This window comes from Saccopteryx bilineata, chromosome 1 (assembly GCF_036850765.1).
Source record: "Saccopteryx bilineata isolate mSacBil1 chromosome 1, mSacBil1_pri_phased_curated, whole genome shotgun sequence".
NCBI classification, from domain to species: domain Eukaryota; kingdom Metazoa; phylum Chordata; class Mammalia; order Chiroptera; family Emballonuridae; genus Saccopteryx; species Saccopteryx bilineata.
The window spans coordinates 104,430,511-104,451,911 of record NC_089490.1 but is presented as its reverse complement, the minus strand read 5'-3'; the positions used below and the strand labels follow the sequence as shown (position 1 = coordinate 104,451,911).

The following is a 21,401-nucleotide window of genomic DNA, read 5'->3' as shown; positions in this document are numbered from 1 at the left end:
AAACAGTCCTTTTTTTTAAACAGAATTTTTTTTTTAATTGTACACTTGTTTAAGTTAAACATTTTTTCAGGGTAGACATTATTTTTTCAGGGTGTATTTGGGTATTTAAATATGTGCAATAACCCCAGTTATTTGTTTATTTTAGCACATGTACAGGGTGCTCCTTAGTTTTCTTCACAATGAGAACATTCCTATCAATGAAATTGTAGACTTTCTAAATAAGCAGCAGATAACTTGCTGTGAATCCAAATTTGAGATTTAAGTAGATAACACCTTTTTAATGATAAACCCATAATGGCTAAAGTATTACCAGCTAAAGGCATTGAATTTCAGTAGGTCTAGTAAGTAGTTATTATTTTTGTGGCACTTAATCAAAGCAGCCTGTACATGACTTCCTCTTCTCAGTGAGGCCTCATATGCCCGCCCAGTTTAATACTGCCATCTTCTCCCACTCTGCCGTGGGCAGTCCTCCAGGATGGACTCTGCTTGGTCTTGCATTTTTTTCCTTAACCCTTATCATTATAAAATAGCACATAAATTAGCTCTCCTTTAGGTTTGTTGTTTATCTCCCTGTAACTTGAATGTAAACTTTTATAAAGGGAAGTTTCTTTTGTTTTGTTTACTGATGTATCCTGCCCCCTTAGAAGAGTCATAGATACCTGGCAGATGTTACACACACAGTTGTTGCTTATTTGAATAAAATGTAACTGTATACAAATATGAGCAGTAATTGTACTAAATAATTTTTTCTGAGCCTTGGCCGTGTACCCAGCAGTGTGCATGTATCATTGCATCCAATGTTCCCAATAAATGTATGCAGCAGGTGTCACTAATAACATCAAAGTACAGATGGGGAAACTGAGGGTTAAAACCATGAAAGTAAATTGTTAGAGGTCTTATAGCCAATATAGTTAAGAACTTGGATTTAAACTCAATAAACCCAATAACCCAATAAGACTCCCGTGGAACCTATTCACACAGAAAAAATGTTGCTTCTGTCTCATTTATTTATTGAGATTTTATGCAATTTCATTTGGAAAGGGGGATTTTCCTATGTACATATATATTTTTTTTGACAAATGCTGTCCTAGACATTAGAACCCAATCAATATGTTATGGTTGCAACTCTAGACCTACAGCAGACGTCCATGTGATGAAATTCTGCAGCGTGGGAGCTATCTCCCCACCTCTTGCTATTTCTTATTGTTTGTTTGTTTGTTTGTTTGCTTTGTTGTTGTTGTTTTACAGAGACACATAGAGTCAGAGAGAGGGACAGATAGGGAAGGGACAGACAGGAAGGGAGAGAGATGAGAAGCATCAGCTTTTCGTTGCGACCCCTTAGTTGTTCACTGATTGCTTTCTCATATGTGCCTTGACGGGGGGTGTGGGCTTCAGTAGAGCGAGTGACACTTTGCTCAAGTCAGAGACCGTGGGCTCAAGCCAATGACCTTGGGCTTCAATCCAGGACCATGGGGTCATGTCTATGATCCCACACTCAAGCCAGCGACCTTGCGCTCAAGCTGGTAAGCCCAAGCTCAAGCCAGATGAGCCTGCGCTCAAGAGGCGACCTTGGAGTTTTGAACCTGGGTCCTCTGTGTCCTAGTCCAACACTCCATCCACTGTGCCACCACCTGGTCAGGCTTTTATTGGTTTTTGAAAAAAAAAAGTAAAACAACTTGTGCAGCTTTAAGGACTTTCTTTAAACAAAATCCTATTCCTCGCGTGTCTGCATCTCGCCGTGTGGTGTGTTTTGCTCTGTTTTGTTCGGTCTGTGTTAATGCTAGTGATTGTCCCCTTCACATGCTCAATTCTGTTTTCTAGGAGAATGATGTAAGCCTGACCCACATTGAATCAAGACCTTCGCGGCTGAAGAAAGATGAGTATGAATTTTTTACCAATCTGGATAAAAGCAGCATGCCTGCTCTGGACAACATCATGAATATCCTGAGGCACGAGATTGGTGCCACCGTGCACGAGCTGTCCCGAGAGAAGAAGAAAGACACAGGTGAGAGGAAAAGATGCATTCTGAGACCCGCAACTCTACATTCTGTTTATGAATAACGGTAACAATAAGCTCCACCCTGGAAGACCATCGGGGAATTAAGCGAGAGGATGTAGGTTAGGGACTTAGATGAGTGCTTAGCATATTTTGGACATTTAATAAGTGTTAGTCCTTCCCCCCTCCTCAGGACAGCTATTTCTTTTGTTGTTGTTTTCATTCTGTTCTTGTAATTTTTATATATTTTTCATTCTTGGGTCGTCATGTTGTCTGTCTCCTATCTCCAGAGGTGAGATGGTTAAGGTGTCCAGGGTGCTTTCTACGTAAATACAACTTTAAGACAAAGTCTCTGGTTATCTCCATTCTAACCGGAGGGCTGCCCCTTGCTCTTCTCATAGTGCGCTGATTCTGCTGCTGGGGACTGCCGGCCCCCTTGTTCTAGGGCTTTCATTGTCATTGTCCATCTCTACCTGTCTCTTCCACTGGTTTATGAGCTTCTTATAAGCAGGGGGAGCCTTTTATATTTATATCCTAGGAGTGTAACCCAGTGCTTAGAACACAGGTGCTGAGCAAATATTTGAGAGTCAATGATTAATTTGAAGAGTTGTCAAGAACTTGTTTTGCTTGTTTTTTGACTTGCTGAAATGTTGCCCATTGACGTCCCTGAACAATAAGTCAACAAATTACAGCAACAAAATATAGGCATTACAAGTATGAATTAGGGTTGAATAGACTTCAGTTCAAGTCCTCCCTCTTCCACTTAATGACTTTGAGACCCCCCAACAAGCCCCTTTAACAGCTCTGACCTCACTTTTTCATGAGGGTTGAATGAGATCATGCATAAACATTGCTTAGACTGTCCAAATAAATGATAGCATGAGGCTGTTGTTACTATTACAATTATCCTGAGAGGAATGCAGGGAACAATGTGCTTGCTTTTTAGGAGACAAAACATATTCAGATAAATTATTTTTAATAGACTTTTTATTTTTTGAAACAGTTAAAATTGTGCAGAAAGTACAGAGTGCCCACCTGCTCTCTTTCTCTCCTCCCCCAATCTCACCTTAGTTTCTCCTGTTATTGACATATTGCCACATTTTTTTATAATCAATGAGCCATAGTAATATTTTGTTATTAACTGAAGTCCACTGTTTACATTGGAGATCATACTTTGTATTGTACAATTCTTTTGGTTTGGACAAATGCAGATAATGACATGGTGATTGACAATGGTGGATAATGTCATAGACCCATCATTACAGCCTCATGTGGATGGTTCACTTGCCCCCAAGTGGCCCGTGCTGCATTGACTCGTGTCTCCTTTTTTATCTAGTCCCTCTGGCAACTACTGATCTTTTTACTGTCTCCATGATTTTGACTTTTCCAGGGTGCTGTATAGTTGGAATTAGTATGTAGCCTTTTCAGAATGGTTTTGTTCACTCAGCAACATACATGCAATTCTTCCATGTCTTTTTTGTGGCTCGATAGCTTGTTTATTTTTAGTGCTGAATAATATTCCATTGTACGGCTGTACCACCTTTTGTTTGTCCATTCCCCTGTCAGAGGACATTCTGCATGCTTCCAAATTGTGGTGATTAGGAATGAAGCTGTTATAAACATTCCTGTGCAGGTTTTTATTTAGACCTGAGTTTTTAGCTCATTTGGATAAACATTTAGGAGTGCAATTACTGAGATGAACTATTTTTTTCTAAATATTCAAAAAATTTTCTATTGTAAAAATCAAAAGTTTCTTGTAAAAACACTGAAGACTTTAAGTCAAGAGGATTTCAGGCTCTGTAGTTGAAAATAGCATTTTAATAAACAGAGATGCTTTAAAACGAGACAAGACCCGCCTCTCAGCAAGGGACATTGAAACCATTTTTAAAAGATACCTCCAAGGCCTTCCAAGAAGATCTCTCCTTTTCCTGTCCTGATCCCTGTGGGGATCATGCAGACAAGACAGTCCATCCAGGGATCTGCCCTGCATGAGAGTGGACAGCCATGCTCATGGGCTCAGGTCTCAGGGGGGGGCAGTTGGAATTCCTCCTCAGATCCACCCTGTCTGCCTGCCTCCCCCTTCCACCTTCCGTGCTGCTTCCCCAGTGATCGTCTTCTTTTGCTTTTCTGGCCACCTGCTCCCAACAGGAGCTGCGGGCTCTCAGGACAAAGGCCCTGCTGAACTCAGGGCCAAGCTCTGCCTCTGCATGGAGCAGGTGGCAGCCCAGCCAGCTGGGGCCCCGGGCTAGGAAGTGAAGGCAACTGACAGGCAGGCACATGGCCCCTAGGGGAGCCGGGGAGGATGTGTGTCGATTGGATGAAGGGCTGGCAGCCTGCACTGGAGGCTTAGAAAGGAGGTTCTTAATGAGTCGTGGAAAAATAGTTAGGTGCCCGGACTTTGAAACCAGGGCCCACTTAGTGTAACTTTGGGCAAATTGCTGACCTTCACTATCTCCCACTGCATCACACGGGGGTAGCAAGAGTCTCTGTCTCCTGGGATTAATGAATAACCCTGGTAGAGTGTGGAGAACTGCACGGAGTGTGTTCGAGGGCTTAATGGGTGCTCTCTCTTTCTGCCATTATCACGATCGCTATCAATAATGGCCACAAAAAGGCAGCCGGCACACAACTACTTTTTCAGAGATTCTGAGCACTAGAGAGTGACCTCAGAGGTCATGCAGCCCAGCAGACGCCTTCATTTTTCACTGTGAAAACCAGGCCGTGATGTGCCTGAGGGCACAGAGTAGTTTCTAGGCAGATGTGGGGAAGTGTGCGTCAAGTGGCGCTCTGTGCCAGGCACATGCCAGGGGCTTTAGTGAGACAGGGTCTCACTGCCTGTACTTATGGAGCTCGCAGGCTGACGGGGTTGACAAGACGCCCAGGCAGGTACAGTGGAGAGGCAGGGGTTGTGACAGAGACAAGGCTGATGGAATTTGGCCCGTCCTCCACTGTGCCACTTGAGGACCCAGCCAGTGTGAAAGTGAAAAAGCCAGTGGTCTCACAGAGGTATCCTGTCATCAGCGTTGGGCTTATCGGAGGCTGAACGTAGCACAGGTTTGAGTCCCATAGCACAGGTGGATTCAAAATAGCAGGGCATCGGGGGTTGAAGTGGGTGGGCATTCTACCTCGTGGAGAGAAAACTGCCAAAGCTACCCTTTTAAAACAGCACATGTTTTGTGACCCTTCTGGCTTCTGGTGCTTGGTCACCCCATCCCATACTGGCTGCTCCTGCCTGACATGGTTTCTGGACCTTCATGTCCTGGTAACAGAACACTTGCTAAGGACGCAGGCAGTGCTGAAACTTGCACTCTTTGGGCTTCTGGGATAGTTTTTGTGAAGTGAAGACTGAGCCCAGAAACAGATTTTTTCAAAGGAAATCGTCTGACCTGTGGTGGCGCAGTGGATAGAGCGTCAACCTGGAATACTGAAGTTGCTGGTTCAAAACCCCGGGCTTGCCTGGTCAGGGCACATATGGGAGTTGATGCTTCCTGCTCCTCCCCCTTTCTCTCTCTCTCCTCTCTAAAATGAATAAGTAAAATCTTAAAAGAATAAAGGAAATAACCATCCTTTCACCGAGTGGCTCTTTCTGTAGAACTCAGTGGGAGAATGATCATCATGGTAGATCCGAACCTCTGATTCTGTTCACTTGACAAAACATGTCCTTTCTAGTGGGGGTGGAGGCTCAGACTTCAGAGGCAAGTCTGACAGCAGGTTAAACTGGGAGATCTGAACCCCTCAAATCAATGAGGTGAAACCACTTTTCACTCAAGTTTCTAAACCATTCAAAAGGCCATGTGAGTGATAGGAAATGAAACTTTTCAGTTTCTTAATTCCCTAAACTCCCCCATCCAAAACAGCTTAAGGGAAGGTTAATTATGGTGACAAGTTAAAGAAACCTCAACTTTCTAAAAATGCCTCCTGGAGAAGCTGATGTGAGTTTAATAGGATTTGAATCCAGAGAGTCTTTTGAATCGTTGAGGTCTATTCTCTCGTTACCTTTTCTCCTGATGACCTCAAATCCTTCTTCCACCCAACATAAAAGAGCATTAATATCACCCATCGATCCATCTCCTAATCCTTTTACCTTCCCCTTTGAGTCTTCTGCCTGACACTGCATTCGGAGGGGATGGAAAATCCCGGAAGGAGACAGACTGCAACCAGAAGCAGACGGACCACAAGTCTTGGCTAGATGGAAGAACAGGATCATCACCCTCGAAGAAATTTATTTGTTGGGAGTTATTTTCCAAAAGCAAATGGGCATTTAGTGGATTTTGTTCAAGTTGTGGTGATTATAAGGGTCCTGGTGTGGAAGCAGAGAGCCCAGATTACTCTGTAGGAGTGGGGAAGAGGGGCTATTTATTTTATGTATGTATGTATGTATGTATGTATGTATGTATGTATGTATCTATCTATCTATCTATCATCTATCTATTTATCTATCTATCCATCCATCTATCTGTCATCTACCTACCTACCTATCATCTATCTACCTGACTATCTACCTGTCTGTCTAGCCTGGGGATAATTAAGATTTTATTTGCTTATTTTTATTTGAATCAATTTGTGAAGTAGTGGTTTAAGGGAAAAAATCATTGTGAGAAGTCATAAAGCAACATCACTGTATCCATTACTTCCCTGTCTTACATGCTCCTCCCCCCTCTCAGCCCAGCCCTCTGAAGTTTTCTCTTTTCTGTCTCAGTAATGCTGCCGCAAAGAGCCCTGTCAGGGTAGGGCTCGAGTCTCAGGTCAGCTGTCGGGAGAGGAAGGATAGGGCTCCTTGGAGGAGTCTGAAAAGACCCTGGGTTTGGGGTAACATGGTACGCGTGTGTGCGTGTGTATTTTTTTTAAGAGAGATTTTCAAAGGTAGCTTGGTTCCCTAGGAGAATCGTTAGAGAGAAGTTGCTTAGGGCTGAAGAAGGGTCCAGATAGTTGGGGGTTCCCCATTCCCACCACCTGCACCTGCCATTCTTCTCTCCCTTCCTTTGCTTCTCTGTTCTGTGTTCCCTTCTTCCGTTTGTCCCCTTCTAAGATCCAAACTCTCTCCCATACATTCCACTTGGCCCAGTGCGTGCCTCTTGGGGCGGCAGATGCTTGTGGTCCTAGGTCTGCTGGAGACCAGGTATCTGCAGGATTGTGGAAGTACTCGGTTGATGGCTGTTTGTAGTCTATCTGGATGCTTGCTGGCTGTGCTGATGTTGCCTTCAGCCCTGACAGCTGGGCAGGGGTATTCTGTGCCAACAAATGCCACCTCCTCCAATACCTAGAACTTGCCACTCCTGGATCTCAGTGCCTTAATTAAGCCTTGTCCCTGCCCTCCAAGATGACAGCTGGTGTCTTCTTTTTGATTCAGGGTAGGTTGATCATAACTCCAGTTATAAATGGCACAGGTAATTAGATTTCAATGCAATGTGAGTGCTCAGAAAACAGAAATTGGTAGTGGTACCTTAAGATACGAACAGATCAATGTACGATTTTTTTTAAGATACAAGCTGCGACTCGGTTCATATTTTTGTTCGAGATCTGAGCGAAATTCTGAGATACAAGTCGTGATTCGGGAAGTTGCCACTAGTTAGCGCGTTGGCACACGGGTCCAGTATCAGCAGTTTGATATACGAGTTGACTGACTTATGAGCTCGGTTACAGAACAAATTAAATTCATATCTCAAGGTACCACTGTATTTGGGAATAGAGTGGGCAGTCTACCAAAAATATGTTTATTAGTGACATCTTCAAAAGGGTATTGGGAGGACAGTTACAGTTTAGATAGGTTAGGATAAATAACCATGAAGTCATTTTTAAATTTATTAATGATTTTATTTATATCCATTTATTTATTTCAACACATTTTTACTCTGCTTCCTAGATAGCTCCCTTTTATTCATCTGGTTCTCCTTCCCATTTTAGCACATGGACAGAGAGAGATCACATGTTTTACCTGTCATGTAATGACAGCAGCAGCCCCTGACCCATCACCCTGGCCCCGCCCTGTCCAGGAGGAGAAGGGGAGGGGCTTGGCGCCATCTGGCAGCGTTTGGCTCATTTATTCTTGCCAAGACTTTCGTGAGGAGTGTTTCTTCTCTAGAAAGAAAGTAGACACTCTTCAAAAGAGGAAAATAAAACCATCCAAAGTCCTCATCCTTGCCTCATCATGTTGGCAAGCCATCCTTTCTCTCTTAGAGGAAGATGTTTTGATTAGAACAGCTGACTGCTTCTTTGGGGGTTAGTGACCGTTGCCTCAGGGGAGAGACACCCAGGAGCCGGGGAGGAAGGGGAGAAAACATCCTTCTATTTTGGGCCTATGAAATGGAGAATTTATTGCTCTCCCTGAGACAGGCTAGAGGCAGAAGTCTGGGGTGAGCTTGGGTGCCTCTTTGGCTAAACCCTGGGGCTAGTGAGACACTGGTGGAGGGAGGGGGTTAGATGGTACTCAGCCTGCATCTTGAACTGCTCTAAATTTAAGAGCCCTGCTCTGACCCTCTGGCCAGGAAGCAGGCTTCACCCAAGCCTGTGGGGTCCTTTGGCTGAGGAGCGCTCCCAAGCCAGCCGCCCCTTGGTGTCTGAGCGGAGTTGACCCCAAGTTAATGAGACCACAACGTGGGTGTCCAGGGCCAGCTCTCCCTTGGCTGATTTCCTTGGAAGCAAATCAATATTCATTAATGATCTGCCCCCCACCCCCTGGGTGCCTCTGGCTTCACAGAGGGCCTCTGTTGCCCGGCTGCCCACGTCATTCATTAACCACCAAGCCCAGCTACCCGTGAGGCCGTGGAGGGCTCGGAGAGGCCAGCCCACCACCGAGGTATTTGCAAAGGTCATTAATGAACTAATCTGATTTAACTTTCCAAAACAGAGGCCGGGTCGCTGGGGTCAGTCTCTGTTCCCAGCATTGTGAGTGAGACTGGGGGCGGGGGCGGGGGGAGGCCTCTGACTGTCACCAAAGAATGTGAAGGTGTGTGTGTGGATCTGAGGACTTAGGTATTGAAAAGCCAAGACCCTGAAATCCAGGGAGGCTTGGGATGAAGGGTGGGAGGAGCTGGGGCTGTCCTGGGGATTATCTTCAGGAGCCTTTGGGTTCCTGTTCTAGTTCATCACCTCCTTTCCCTCTCCTCCTGGGAGGACAAGGGTCTAAAACTAAGGGTCCCCACACCTCCTACCTTATTCTAAGCCAGCCCAGCATAACGGCTAAGTACATAAACTGCAAGAGTCCTGCCTCCCGCTCAGCGAGCCCAGTGACCTTGAACAAGTCCTTTCATCCCCTTTGAGCCTCAGTTTGCTCCTCAGTAGGCAGCAATAATAATGGTGCCGCCTAAGATTGCTTCGAGAATCAAGGTGGACATTATAAATAAAGTGCAGGATCTGGTATATCATAAGCTCTCCAAGAAAAAAAAAATGTAACAACAAAAACAGTGGCTGTAATTTTTTGGCTGGGAATCTTGGAAGAGCCCAGTTGTAGAAGAAGATAGGGACACAGGTATGGCCTCCCGCCTTGCCGGCAGTGGCCTGTGTGACCTTCCTTACTTAACTAGACAAGTGTCTGTGTTGTATGTGTGTGTGCATGTGTGTGTGGTTCAAGTAATGATGACATAGGCTGACCTACTGTAGGTTGGTTGCTTCTTACCCCAACCCAGGAGTCCTGGGAGGAATTAGTTCCTCACCCATTCCACAGATGAGAAGTCAGAGGCTTGGTCATCAAGTGCCATGCTCAGAGTCGCACAGCTTTTGAGTGGAAGAGAGAAAGAGTGGACACAGATCTTCCAGCTTCCAGCCCAAGCCGTGCATACCAGTGGGGCATTGTAACACGCAGGCGCAGATGTAAAGGCTTGGTCCTGATTTTGGCTGGGGTCCTCCTTGAGCACTTGGTGTTCCCACACTGCTTGCTTTACAACCCTGCTCAGGTTGGTCTATTCCCAAGTTAGTGAGGCATGTCAGGACCTTGATCTTCCCAACACCCAGAATATACCTTGTCTGGGTCTCGTTTTCTTAAGCCTTGTCTCTGCTTTCCAAGGTGACAGTTGGTGAATTCCTCTTAATCACCAGGGTAACCTGGGTCTTCATGTGGCCCACCACTCATTTTCCCGTTGAAGGACTAAGAAAAAGTCACCCAGAGTTGAAAATATACTAGTTCTGCTGCCCCCTGGTGTTCATTTGAGAAATAGCGAGCAGTTTGAATCAAGGTAGGGGCCCAAAGGCTTCTTTCTCTCTGTGGAATAGAATCTGTTCCTTTGACGAGAGAAGAAAGAGAAATGGTAGGGGAAGCGCATGTTGAGAGCTGAACAAACGGAGTAATTGTCCTTCCAACAACAAGCGAGATTGACACAGTGATTGAACTAGAAGTGTATTTTCATGTGTCTCTGGCCAGCCTCAGTCTTTCATGGTCATTCCACAAGTCTCGAACCATGAAGCCCCAGAGAGATTGCAACAAGTAAATCCAGCACCCCATATTTTATGGAGGAGGAGATGGAGGCCCAGGATTAGAAAGCCTGTTAGTATCAGAGCTGGACTGACCACCAGCTTCTTGACCCTAGTCTCACTTCTTCCCTCCCCATCCTTCTTCCCCTTTTTAAAATGTATATGTATGTATAACAATGATCAGAATTTTTGTCATCCTAATAGTTAACACTGATCACTTATCATCAGCCAGTCACTGTGCTGAGAAGTGTCACATTTGCTCATTTAATTCATGCACTAATGTAATAATACAGACAGTTTTGTCCATTTTTGTGGATAAAGAAACTAAAACTCTGGGAGATAAAATACTCACTCAATTATATAATAAATAAATAACAAAATGGCAAACTTCTTAGCTTTGCCGAAGACTTTCTGTTCCACTCCCTGGGCTATGTTGAGCAAAGGACAGAGTAAAAAAATTCTTTAGCGCTTGCAGATGAATAATAACAGTACAGATGGTTGACCCTTGAATGACGTGAAAGTCAGAGGCACCAACCCCTGCACAGTCAAAAATCCTTATATAACTTTTGACTTCCCCAATACTTAATTACTAATACCCGACTTTTCACCAAAAGCTTTACCCATAACATAGTCAATAAACATATTTTCTATGTTATGTGTGTACTTTATATACTATATTCTTACAATAAAGCTAGAGAAATGAGAGTGTTATTAAGAGAATCACAAGGAAGATAAAATATGTTTGCTGTATTTATTGAAAAAATCTGTATGTAAGTGGACCCATGCAGTTCAAACCATGTTGTTCAAGGATCAAGTGTATTTACTACATGTTGGCACTGTTCTAAGCAAATCACATATATTAACTCACTTAACCTCATTTTGTTCCTATAAAGTAATACTTTATAGCACCACTATTATCCCCATTTTACTGCTAAGAAGACTGAGGTGCAAAGAGGTTTAATCGTTTGTTCTGAGTGCCATAGATAGTAAGTGCAGAGGCAGCATTCCAGCCTCGGCTCTCCAGATCAGTTGTCCAGGCCCTTAACCATTGCTAGACTCACTCTCTTGACACAAATGGGGAACTAGCTCTTGGCTAAGCGGACTCCAGCTATCCAGATGCCCTTGATCTATGACAAGCAATGTCAAGTCATCAAGACCCTCACCCTGGGGTCTGGAGTCATAGCATGTCATAAAATAATTACCCCATCCCTCTCCATCTCCTTATGCTTTCTTCTTGTTCAAGAACTTCCTGGCATTGTTATATATTTAAATTTATTTATTATTTGTTTCTCGTGACCTCCACTAGAACATAAGCACCACAGGGGTGATGACTCCATTGTACTCACCCCCCAAAGTGTAGTGCCTTATAGAAGTAGCTGCTCAATACATATTTGTGGAATCTCCTTTGGCAAGTCTAAGTGTGCCATAGGTCAGAGGTGGTACAGAAAGAAACAGCTGGCTTGTCTTGTCTGTAAGGCAGCCGTCGCTGCTGGAATTACAGAAGATTCCCAGGAAAAGAGAGATGATGAATGAATGGAGGAAACATGCCTTGGAAGCAAAGTGATGGGGAAACAGGAATGGTCTCAGAGGCGATCCCGATCCCTGGCTGACTACAGTGGGTAGGGAATAGACCCCATTTCCAGTGCTGACCACAGAGGTCCATCGTACAAGGCAAAGGGCTGGACTCAAGAAGAAAGGACAGCTTGAGTAGAAGTTCAGTTAACAAAGTGGGGAAGCCAGGTTCCAGGCTAGGTGAGCAGAGTATGGTGCTGAGTCATCCCAGACTCCAAAGTTCGGCAGTTGGGACCAGGGAGGACTAGAAAGAGACTTACCCTTTCTGTTCCTCAGCTTCATCTGAAAGAATGGTGATGATAGTATCACCTATATCATGGGGCTGCGAGGTGGGTTGGGTGATGTAGTGTGTGAAAGTGTTTGGGGACAGCACCTGGCACACACCTGGTGTATAAGCAGTAGCTGGAATTATGACCATCAGGACTGTTCCTGTTATTATTATCATAAGGGAGCCAATCTGGAGGAGTGGGCCGAGTTTTAGGGACATGGAAATCTCCGGGGGGGGGGGTCCCTACAAAGACAATCAGGCAGTCAGGGTCCAGGGTCAGCCCTCCAAACCAGTGTGTTCTGCCACCATCTTATAAGTGGTAAAATGGATTCACGGTCAGGACTTGAGAACACAGAGTCAGTCAGGCCTGAGTTAGACTCTTGACTCTGCTGTTTGCTAGCAGTGTGTGTTTGGGTTTGCCACTCAACCTCTCTGCACCTGAGTTTCCTCATTTGTAATGTGGCAGAACCATAGTACCCACCTCACAGGTAAAATATTTAGAATAACATTCCTCAGTATTGGTTTTTATTATTCACATAATATACGGCAGAAGAGAGCTTAGCATCTCAGACTTATGGAAATAAGACTCTAAATGAACTTTGATTTTTATTAAATGAAACTTTATTAATGCTGTTAATAAAGCAAGATGAGATAAGCATCTTGTTTTTGGTGAAATGTAGCTGGTTCTTGCCTAACGCTCCCGTGACGTCTAAATCATGGATGACATTTCCCCATCTGACCACTAGATGGCACACGTGTTCTTTCCTGCCCCGCCTGAGCCTTCGGGACAGAATCAGAAGTAAATTGCCAGAGGTGGAAAGCTACCTTTTATGGGCCAGAGAATAAGTGCGATGTTTGCCTACGTTCTCATTCACTCCTCACAGCAATCCTCATATTAAAAGAGATATTCCAGCCAAAATGCTAAGCACAGCGTTTGGTACATGGTAAGACCTCACAAAAATGTTTGCTTTTTTTCTTATTGCTGTTGCCATTATTCCCATTTTTACAGTTAGGACTGAGGCACAGAGAGGGCAAGTAGGTAGATGGAGCCTGGATTCAAAGCTAGACTTGATTGACTGCAAGTTTAGTCTCTTCTCACCTGACTCATTTTGGGGGAATGAGGGGTGCCTTGGGCTCACTTCACGCCCCCCCCCATGTCTACATATGCTCTCGGATATTTTCTGGATCTGTAATTTTCTTACTTCCTGTGTGATCTTAACAAGTTATTTATGCTTTCAGACCCTCCGTTTCTCATCTGTACAATAGGAGTCATAATACTTTCCTAATGTTGATAATTTTTCTGAAATAGCAACTAAACCCTGATGGTTCCTGTTATTAGTGCCTTACATGTTAACATGGCCAGACTGGCTGGCTGACTTACTTATTTCCTTCCTTCCTTCCTTCCTTCCTTCCTTCCTTCCTTCCTTCCTTCCTTCCTTCTCCCTTCCTTCCTTCCTTCCTTCCTTCCTTCCTTCCTTCCTTCCTTCCTTCCTTCCTTCTTCTTTCTCCTTTTCTCTCTTCTTCCCTTTCTTCTTCCATGCACCTGAACTACAGTGCATTCATAGTTCCTTCCCTCATTTGAACTACTACAGTCCAAAAATGCCCTAGTCTGTGTTTATTCCTGGGACAATTCTACACCAAGGGTGTATTTTTTATTGTAGGCCACAGGTATTTGAGTGCCACCACCTATTCTTCCTCCCAGTGTCCCTCTTTCTGCAGGACCCAGTCTCTGTGGCCACACAGCTCAACCCCGTCTGCTCCCCCACTATGCTGCTCCAAACACAAGCAAGCCCACAGATTCCCTGGGTTCTACCTGGCGTTGTCAAATCTCACTGCCTGACTCCATTCATCCCGCTTCACTAGTGGCTTTCAAATTGGCTTTGGCATCAAAATATTCTGCCAGGATGCCTGGGGACCTTGGGGAGGGAGACACGTGATAGGAAGAGTGGGTCTTGAGGGCTTATCCTTGCTGACAACAGAACAACTCTGGTTTTATCTGATTTACATTCTGGGGTTACATGTAACATTCTGCTGCTAAAGAAAACCATCAAAAATGACTCTACCATGATAGGTGGGAATGGGATGAATTTTGAAATAACTCAGAGAAAATCTCCAGGAAAGAGAATATGCTTGGGAATGTGTTTTAAAATTAGTTTCCAAGGTGCTAAGTGAAATAAGCCAGACAGAGAAAGACAAAAAAATACTACGTGATATCACTTACATATAGAACCTAAAAAAAAAAGTTAAACTCATAGAAACAGAGAGTTGATAAGTAGCTGCCGGGGGCTGAGAGTGGGGGAATAGGGAGGTGGGGAAGGGGTGCAAGCTTTCAGCCACGAGGGGTAAGCTTTGAGGATCAAGTGTGTAAATGGTGATTGTAGTTGGTAACACTGTTCTGTAAAATTGAAATGAGCTAAGAGAGTAGAACTTATTTGTTCTTATGCTATCCTCTCCAAAAAGGGATAACTATGTGTGAGGTGATGGGTGTGCTAATTAACACACGCGGGAATCCTTTCACAGTGTGTACGCATATCAAATCACAATCTTGTACACTTTAAATATCTTATCATTTTGTCATGTATATTTTCAACAAAGCTGAAATGAAAACAATAAAATCAGTGTTCAAGAAAAGTGAGATTTAGTGTTGAACAACAGCAACTTGGTGGTTATCCGGAAGCCCGCTTTCCCCACCACTGACCTGACTGGTCTGGGCCGACAGCGTGCTTCCGACCTCCGTCATGTCCTTGGCAGTGTTCTGCCAATCTGCCTCTCAGGACTTTGCCTCTTCTGTGTTGCAGTGCCCTGGTTCCCAAGAAACATTCAAGACCTGGACAGATTTGCCAACCAGATTCTCAGCTATGGTGCGGAACTGGATGCAGACCATCCTGTGAGTCCATGCCCCCACTTTTGAAAATTTTTGGTCTCTCCCCTCCCCCCATCCTACTCCCAACCTTCCCTTTGAAATTATCTTATTTGTGTATTTGTACAATAACCATTTATTGAGTGCCTACTTATACATCACCATCACACACACATGCACACACACACACACGTAAATCATCTTTATTTCTCTGACTTTGTACAATTACAGAGGTTTAATTTAAGTGCTTAGGAAACAGTAAACCAGGGTTCCCCAAACTTTTTACACAGGGGGCCAGTTCACTGTCCCTCAGACCATTGGAGGGCCGGACTATAAAAAAAAACTATGAACAAATCCCTATGCACACTGTACATATCTTATTTTAAAGTAAAACAAAACAAGAACAAATACAATATTTAAAATAAAGAACAAGTAAATTTAAATCAACAAACTGACCAGTATTTCAATGGGAACTATGGGCCTGCTTTTGGCTAATGAGATGGTCAATGTGCTCCTCTCACTGACCACCAATGAAAGAGGTGCCTCTTCCGGAAGTGCGACGGGGGCTGAATAAATGGCCTCAGGGGGCCGCATGTGGCCCGCGGGCCGTAGTTTGGGGACCCCTGCAGTAAATTATACTAATACTCTGCCAGGTCTGTGGGCATGGGAAGTGGTGACATTGGAACTGGATCTTGAAAACTTAGTAGAAGATGCTTGTCAAATAAGGAAGCAGGAGGCATTACAGTCTGAAGGCGCAATGTATGGGAAGGCTCAGGTCCTGAAAATACCCAGAATATTTTAGAATGGCTGGTTTGGCATGTTAGTTATGAGGATCAGAGTTTAAAAGGTCTGATGTACCACTCAGAGAACTTGAACTGTGTCCCGTGTCTGGTGGGCAGGGGAGAGGGTCTTTGAATGGTTTCTGGGTATAGGAGCAGGGTGGGGGGATTTGATCACCCTTCTCTCTGACACAGAGGGTCCTGGGGAAGAATAGCCAAGCCTGGATTCAGATACAGTTCTGACAGCCTCCATAGATGACAGGTGCCACCGTCATGTGCACTGTCCTTTATTGTCTGCCCAGACGAATGGCTCTATTAATCTTTAAATGAGTTGAAGGCTGTTTCCATTTGCAGTGTTTAGTAAACTCTAATAGAAATGTCTGACTTCATCCAGAATCCGTTTCCTCTTCACATCATGTGGGTCCTTATAGTGGAATAAGTTGTGAATGACCCTCTTTGACATGTCTCTGTCCGGGGCCTCGTGGCTGTGGGCCCTGAGAGAAAACCATGTCTAAAGATATTATTTTCCTGAAAAGCTGTCTGGTCACCTTTGAGCCAGTTCATGGGATCGGATCCATCGTGGTCCTTTCTCCTCTTACCAACCTCCAGTTCCCCTGCCCTGACCCACGTCCCTTCCATTGGCCACACTCCCTGTCACCTGGGGATGTGGGGGAAGAAGCCAGTCCACAGACATGGCTTCACCCTCCCTTTGCCCTGGGTCTGTTTCCTCAGAGGCAGACAGGGATGATCTAAAACTCTGGGATTCCTCCTTATGGACCCAGCCCACATCTTTGGCTTCCTGGCCTCTCAGTGTCATGAATTTTATTATAAAAATACAATTTATCAGGTACACAGTCCCCCTGACAAGAAGGCCAAGCTCTCTCAGTTCCTTCCTGTGGCTTCTCATCAGATCTGGGAACTGATGGGCCAAGGACAGAGCAAACCCTCGGGGTGTGAGGAGAGGTGTGGCTGTCCCTCCAGAGAGGACCGTCTGTTCCGCTCTGTCCCGCGGTGTGCAGGGTGTGCTTGTCTTGCCCTGGCCTTCACTCTTGGCAGTAGGTTCTGATATTTGACCCAGTATCCCACGTCAGGGCCTCCAACACAGCTGCTCTGAGAACTGAGGCCAGGAAGAGACTGTTCCCGAAACAGAGGTGAAGGGCATCTATCTGCCTCGGGCTGTTTGTGAAATGGAAAATTTAAGTAGGATAGCTGTACTCCACTCTGTCCACCCGGCCTTCCTCCATCCTGGCTCCCTTTCCCTCCTTCCACACGTACTTATTAAGCAAATGGTGTTCAGAGCTTACATTTCTTGAGCATGGATTGTTTGCTGGGCACTATGCTAAATGCTTTACCTGCATTTTAAAAATGTAGACGTTCTAACCTGTGGGCGGGGTGCACTGTCTCGCATTCAGGTGAGACGTCTCAGCCGGAGAGGGCTGTGTGGCCTCGCGTGTCTGGGAAGCGTGCCCCAGGCCGTGTGCAGGGAAGAGGGTTGAGGCATTTAGTGGAACAGGATCCCTGCCTTCCAGCAGCTTCCAGTCATATAGTTGAGGGAGGACGGGTGACTGCCTCCCGCCCCCACGAATGGCAGAGGGGACAGGGATGCAACCACAGCCTGGCAAGCAGGATCCCAGTGGATATGTCTGGTTTCCGCTTCGAGAAGCATGTCTCCATTGTCTGGCCATTCTCAGCCTCTGTACTTGGGTCCATATCATTTCTTTTGATGGGGATGTTTCTCTGTATACCCCCAACTGGCCTTTTCCAGCTGGGAGCCTCTATTCACTCTTATCCTGGCCTCCCTAGAGCCTCCCACCTACCTGTCCTCCCGGCCCTGTGAGTTTCATGCAGGCTGCACAACTGTGCACCTTGTGATTTATATTTTGAGCAGATAAAAACAAGTTCACTACTTCATGACTTATCACCTCATAGGAGCCACAAGATATAGAGGCAAGTGAAAGGACCATGGACATGTATCCTAAGCTGCAGTCTATGCAAAACAATCTCATGATCACACAGAGAAACACAGTGTTTTAGAACCCCATTTTCAGTGTTTACAAGTTCCGTGATCTCATTAGGGGCTCTAGGAAGTCCTGCAAGAATGAAACCCATTTACCCGAACACTTCTCAAACTTATCACCCCTGGGACCCCTTTCTCTCACCCCTAGCAACATGATCTTGAACGGTAGTGTTCCATGGACTATAGTTTGGGTAATATTTGGTTAAAGCATAAGACAAAAAAAGTACACGATTAAGCACCAGGTTTAATGACTCAGACGGCATATGCTGTTGGTTCTAACATCACTGAGCACTGGAAAAGTTAGGGAGGACTTTGAAAACAGGGAGATCTGAGGTAAGCCCTCTAGACACCATGGTAGACTAACTGCTGGTCAGACAACTCCCAAGTCCCCATGGCCTAATCTAAGGAGAGTTTCTTTGCAATGTAGTCAATAGGGAAATCGCTCTGCAGACTCCTGCAGAGATCCAGTCTCCTTCCATCTCAAGGCTGCACCCTTTCCAAGTCCTGGGAGCCCTCTGCATTCCACCACGCATGGAAGACAGTGAGACTTTATGCTCAGAGAGAAGGAGGGCCACCAGCACCCCCTAACATCCAGTCCCCAGCCCCAGAGCTCTCTGCTTCAGAGTCCCTGATACTTGCACCCGTGTCCAGATGACGGCTGCACTAGAGGGGGCGTTTCGGTGGACACGATGCCAGCCAACACAACTCTTTTCTGTGTTTATTTCTACTTCTTGATCTAAGTCTCTCAAACTGCTTTTCAACCTTTCAAGGGGGAGGTCTTATGTTTTCCTCGTCACCAACAAGAGCCTGCTCTTCCCCAAGACCAGGACTCTGCCCAATACTTCTCTCCTTTCCTCTTCCTTCTGCCCCCCCAACCTTCTCCGCCCAAGGCCCTGTCAGGGTCCGTTCTGAAGGTCTGCCAGCCAGTTGAGTCACCAATGACTCATGGCACCTCTACTAAGTTGCTCTGTCAGAGTGTAATTCTTAAAAAGTTAGAAACAACTGTCATGCAGGTGTATCTAGCGAACATCTGTCAAAGATTCACTGACTCAGGAGTGAGGGCCCTGAAAGATGACAGATTGTACAAAAGAAGATACAAGAGACCAACATAGGCCTGATTACTGAAAAGACAGAACTCTGAAATGGGATCGCCTTGAGGGCGACCCGAATCATTAATGACCCGGAAGGTGACGGAGCCCACACTGGCACTGGTCTCTTCTCTACTGGACAGAAAGCACTTGCTACGGGATCAGAAAATAAATATTCTACAACTCGCCCATCTTCTGTGGGTCAGTATTTAACTTTGAAGAGCCAGAGCCTTATGAAGTAGTAAGTCGCACATCAAACAAATATATGTGACCCCGGGCATGCAGTGAGCTTGTGAAATAGGGATCTGATAAGACTTTGAAAAGGCATATCATAACATTTCTTTTGCTTAAGTTTTGCATAATTTTTAAACAGCCCTCGCTCAGTACTGTGCCGAGTATGCCGTGCACAGAAAATCCTGTGATAAGTAAGACAAAGAGATCCCCGAGTTTAATCATTATTAACAAGGATAATGAGGGAGAGTGTTGTAGAGGAAAACCAATAAACTTTGGGAAAATCAAGGTAGGTCTCTAAAAGTGCAATTTAAACCAGTATGGAAAAAATGAATAGAAGCTTATTGGGAGAAAGTGAGGAAGAATACTTCAGTCAGGGGGAACAGAACGTGTGAAGGCCTCAACGTTGAGACAGGTGGGGGAGGGAGAGCGTGGCATTTGAAGACTTAAAATAAGACTAATCTGGACAAATCTGGAGACATACTATGTGGGCAATTGCAGTTCGGCACAGAGTTGGAGACATAGGCAGGACAGGATCACATAAAGCCTTGAAGGGTATCTTAAGGACTCTGGACTGTCTCCTAAAAGAGATGAGAAGCCACTGAAGGTTTTTAAGGAGAGGATTGACCCCACCAGATTTGCATTTTGTGTCTGCTGGGCTGATGTGAAGGGGGTGGGGGTGGAGAGGAGACAAAGAGAGCAGTTATAGTTGTCCAGGCAAGAAATGTTGGAGGCCTGAATTAAGGTGTAGCAGTGAGAATCAAGTAAAAATGATAGGACTTGAGATACTTGAGAGGAAAAATGGACAAAAAATTGATTATTGGATGTGAAGGAATGAAAGAGGAGAAAAGTAAAATGACTCCCACGTTACGGATTTAGGCAACCAGCTGTCCGAGTCCTTTCCGGAACAGGCTTCTTGGCTTTCCTGGTGGTGGCCATGGCTAAGCACACCGTGTGGGCAAAGGCAGGGGCCGTAGGCAACACTGCCTTTGTCTATTGGTTTGCAAAACCTTGGCTCGTGTCTACAGGATAGCAATGGCAGATGCTTAAAAAATGCCAGTTTGAACTTTGTCTCCTGTGAAGCATCCTCCTTCCAGCTGGCCAGGACTGACAGCATACCAAAAAGCTCTCATTATCTGACTAGATGATGTACAAACAACAAGGCAATGATGCCACAGATGCTGTTTACAAAGCCCACGGATGGGTGGTGGGCTCAGTGACCATTCCAGACTGTATCGTTTTTGTGTTCCGAACCAGACTTCTCAGCTTTTGGATTTCCCATCATTGTGCACAAATGCATCATTTCTTGGAGAGTCTCCTCTATCCTCAGTTTTTTACTTCAACTAATCCAGCAAACGCGGTGAGGTAGCTACCATTCACTGTGTCACGTTACTGATGGGGACACTTAGGCTGCGAGTGGGTAACTGACCAACCAACTGGCTGTGCTCCTAGTGAGAGTGAGTTCATGACCTAACCCAGCCTGTCTGACTTGGTTTCTGTTTTCTTTTTAAGTTAACGTTTGCCCTTAGTTACTGTATATTTTGCTCCATAAGACACACTCCCTTCCTCCCCCAAAGTGTAGGGGAAAATGCCAGTGCATCTTACGGAGTGGAAAATATGGTATTTTATTAAATATTTTAACACACCATTTGTTTCAGATTTTTTTTTCTTATTTTCCTCCTTAAAAACCCTAGGTGTATCTTATAGTCAGGTGCATCTTATGGAATGAAAAAATATGGTATTTTATTTTTTTAAATTTTGCTTTCCAATTGCAGTCAACATTTAAAATTATTTTGTATTAGTGCCAGCCTGTGTAACTGAAGATGGCTGGCATGTTTGAGGTTCACCCTCAGCCATGATATCAAGAACTAAGGATGTGAAGATCTCTGTCTAGAAGAATACTCCGAAGACTTTTCCATATAGCGACCCTTTCCCCCCAACCCTTACAAAGACAAAATCACACATGTCAACACCTTCAGGCAACAGAAATTCTGAGAGTAAGGTGAGGGGTCGCGTGCAGACTTTGCATCCTGTAGAATTCTCTACTCTCTTGTATTTGTCCCCCCTCTGCCCCTTACCCTCCCTCACTTCTTCACCAGCAATATATTTTCCTGTCAAAACATACTTGGCTACCCACAGTGCAGCCAAAATTGCTGCTATTAGCCTAATTGAGATGGGGCGATT

At 45.0% G+C, this 21,401-nt stretch overlaps 1 protein-coding gene across 1 annotated transcript in view; it reads left to right on the top strand.

Moving 5' to 3' along the window:
• PAH (phenylalanine hydroxylase) overlaps window positions 1-21,401 on the top strand; it is a 56,454-nt gene that overhangs the window by 17,567 nt on the left and 17,486 nt on the right. The window contains exons 3-4 of the mRNA XM_066263033.1: window positions 1,822-2,005; window positions 15,041-15,129. Of these exons, the coding sequence (XP_066119130.1) occupies window positions 1,822-2,005; window positions 15,041-15,129 (273 nt within the window). The remainder of the gene's footprint in view (window positions 1-1,821; window positions 2,006-15,040; window positions 15,130-21,401) is intronic.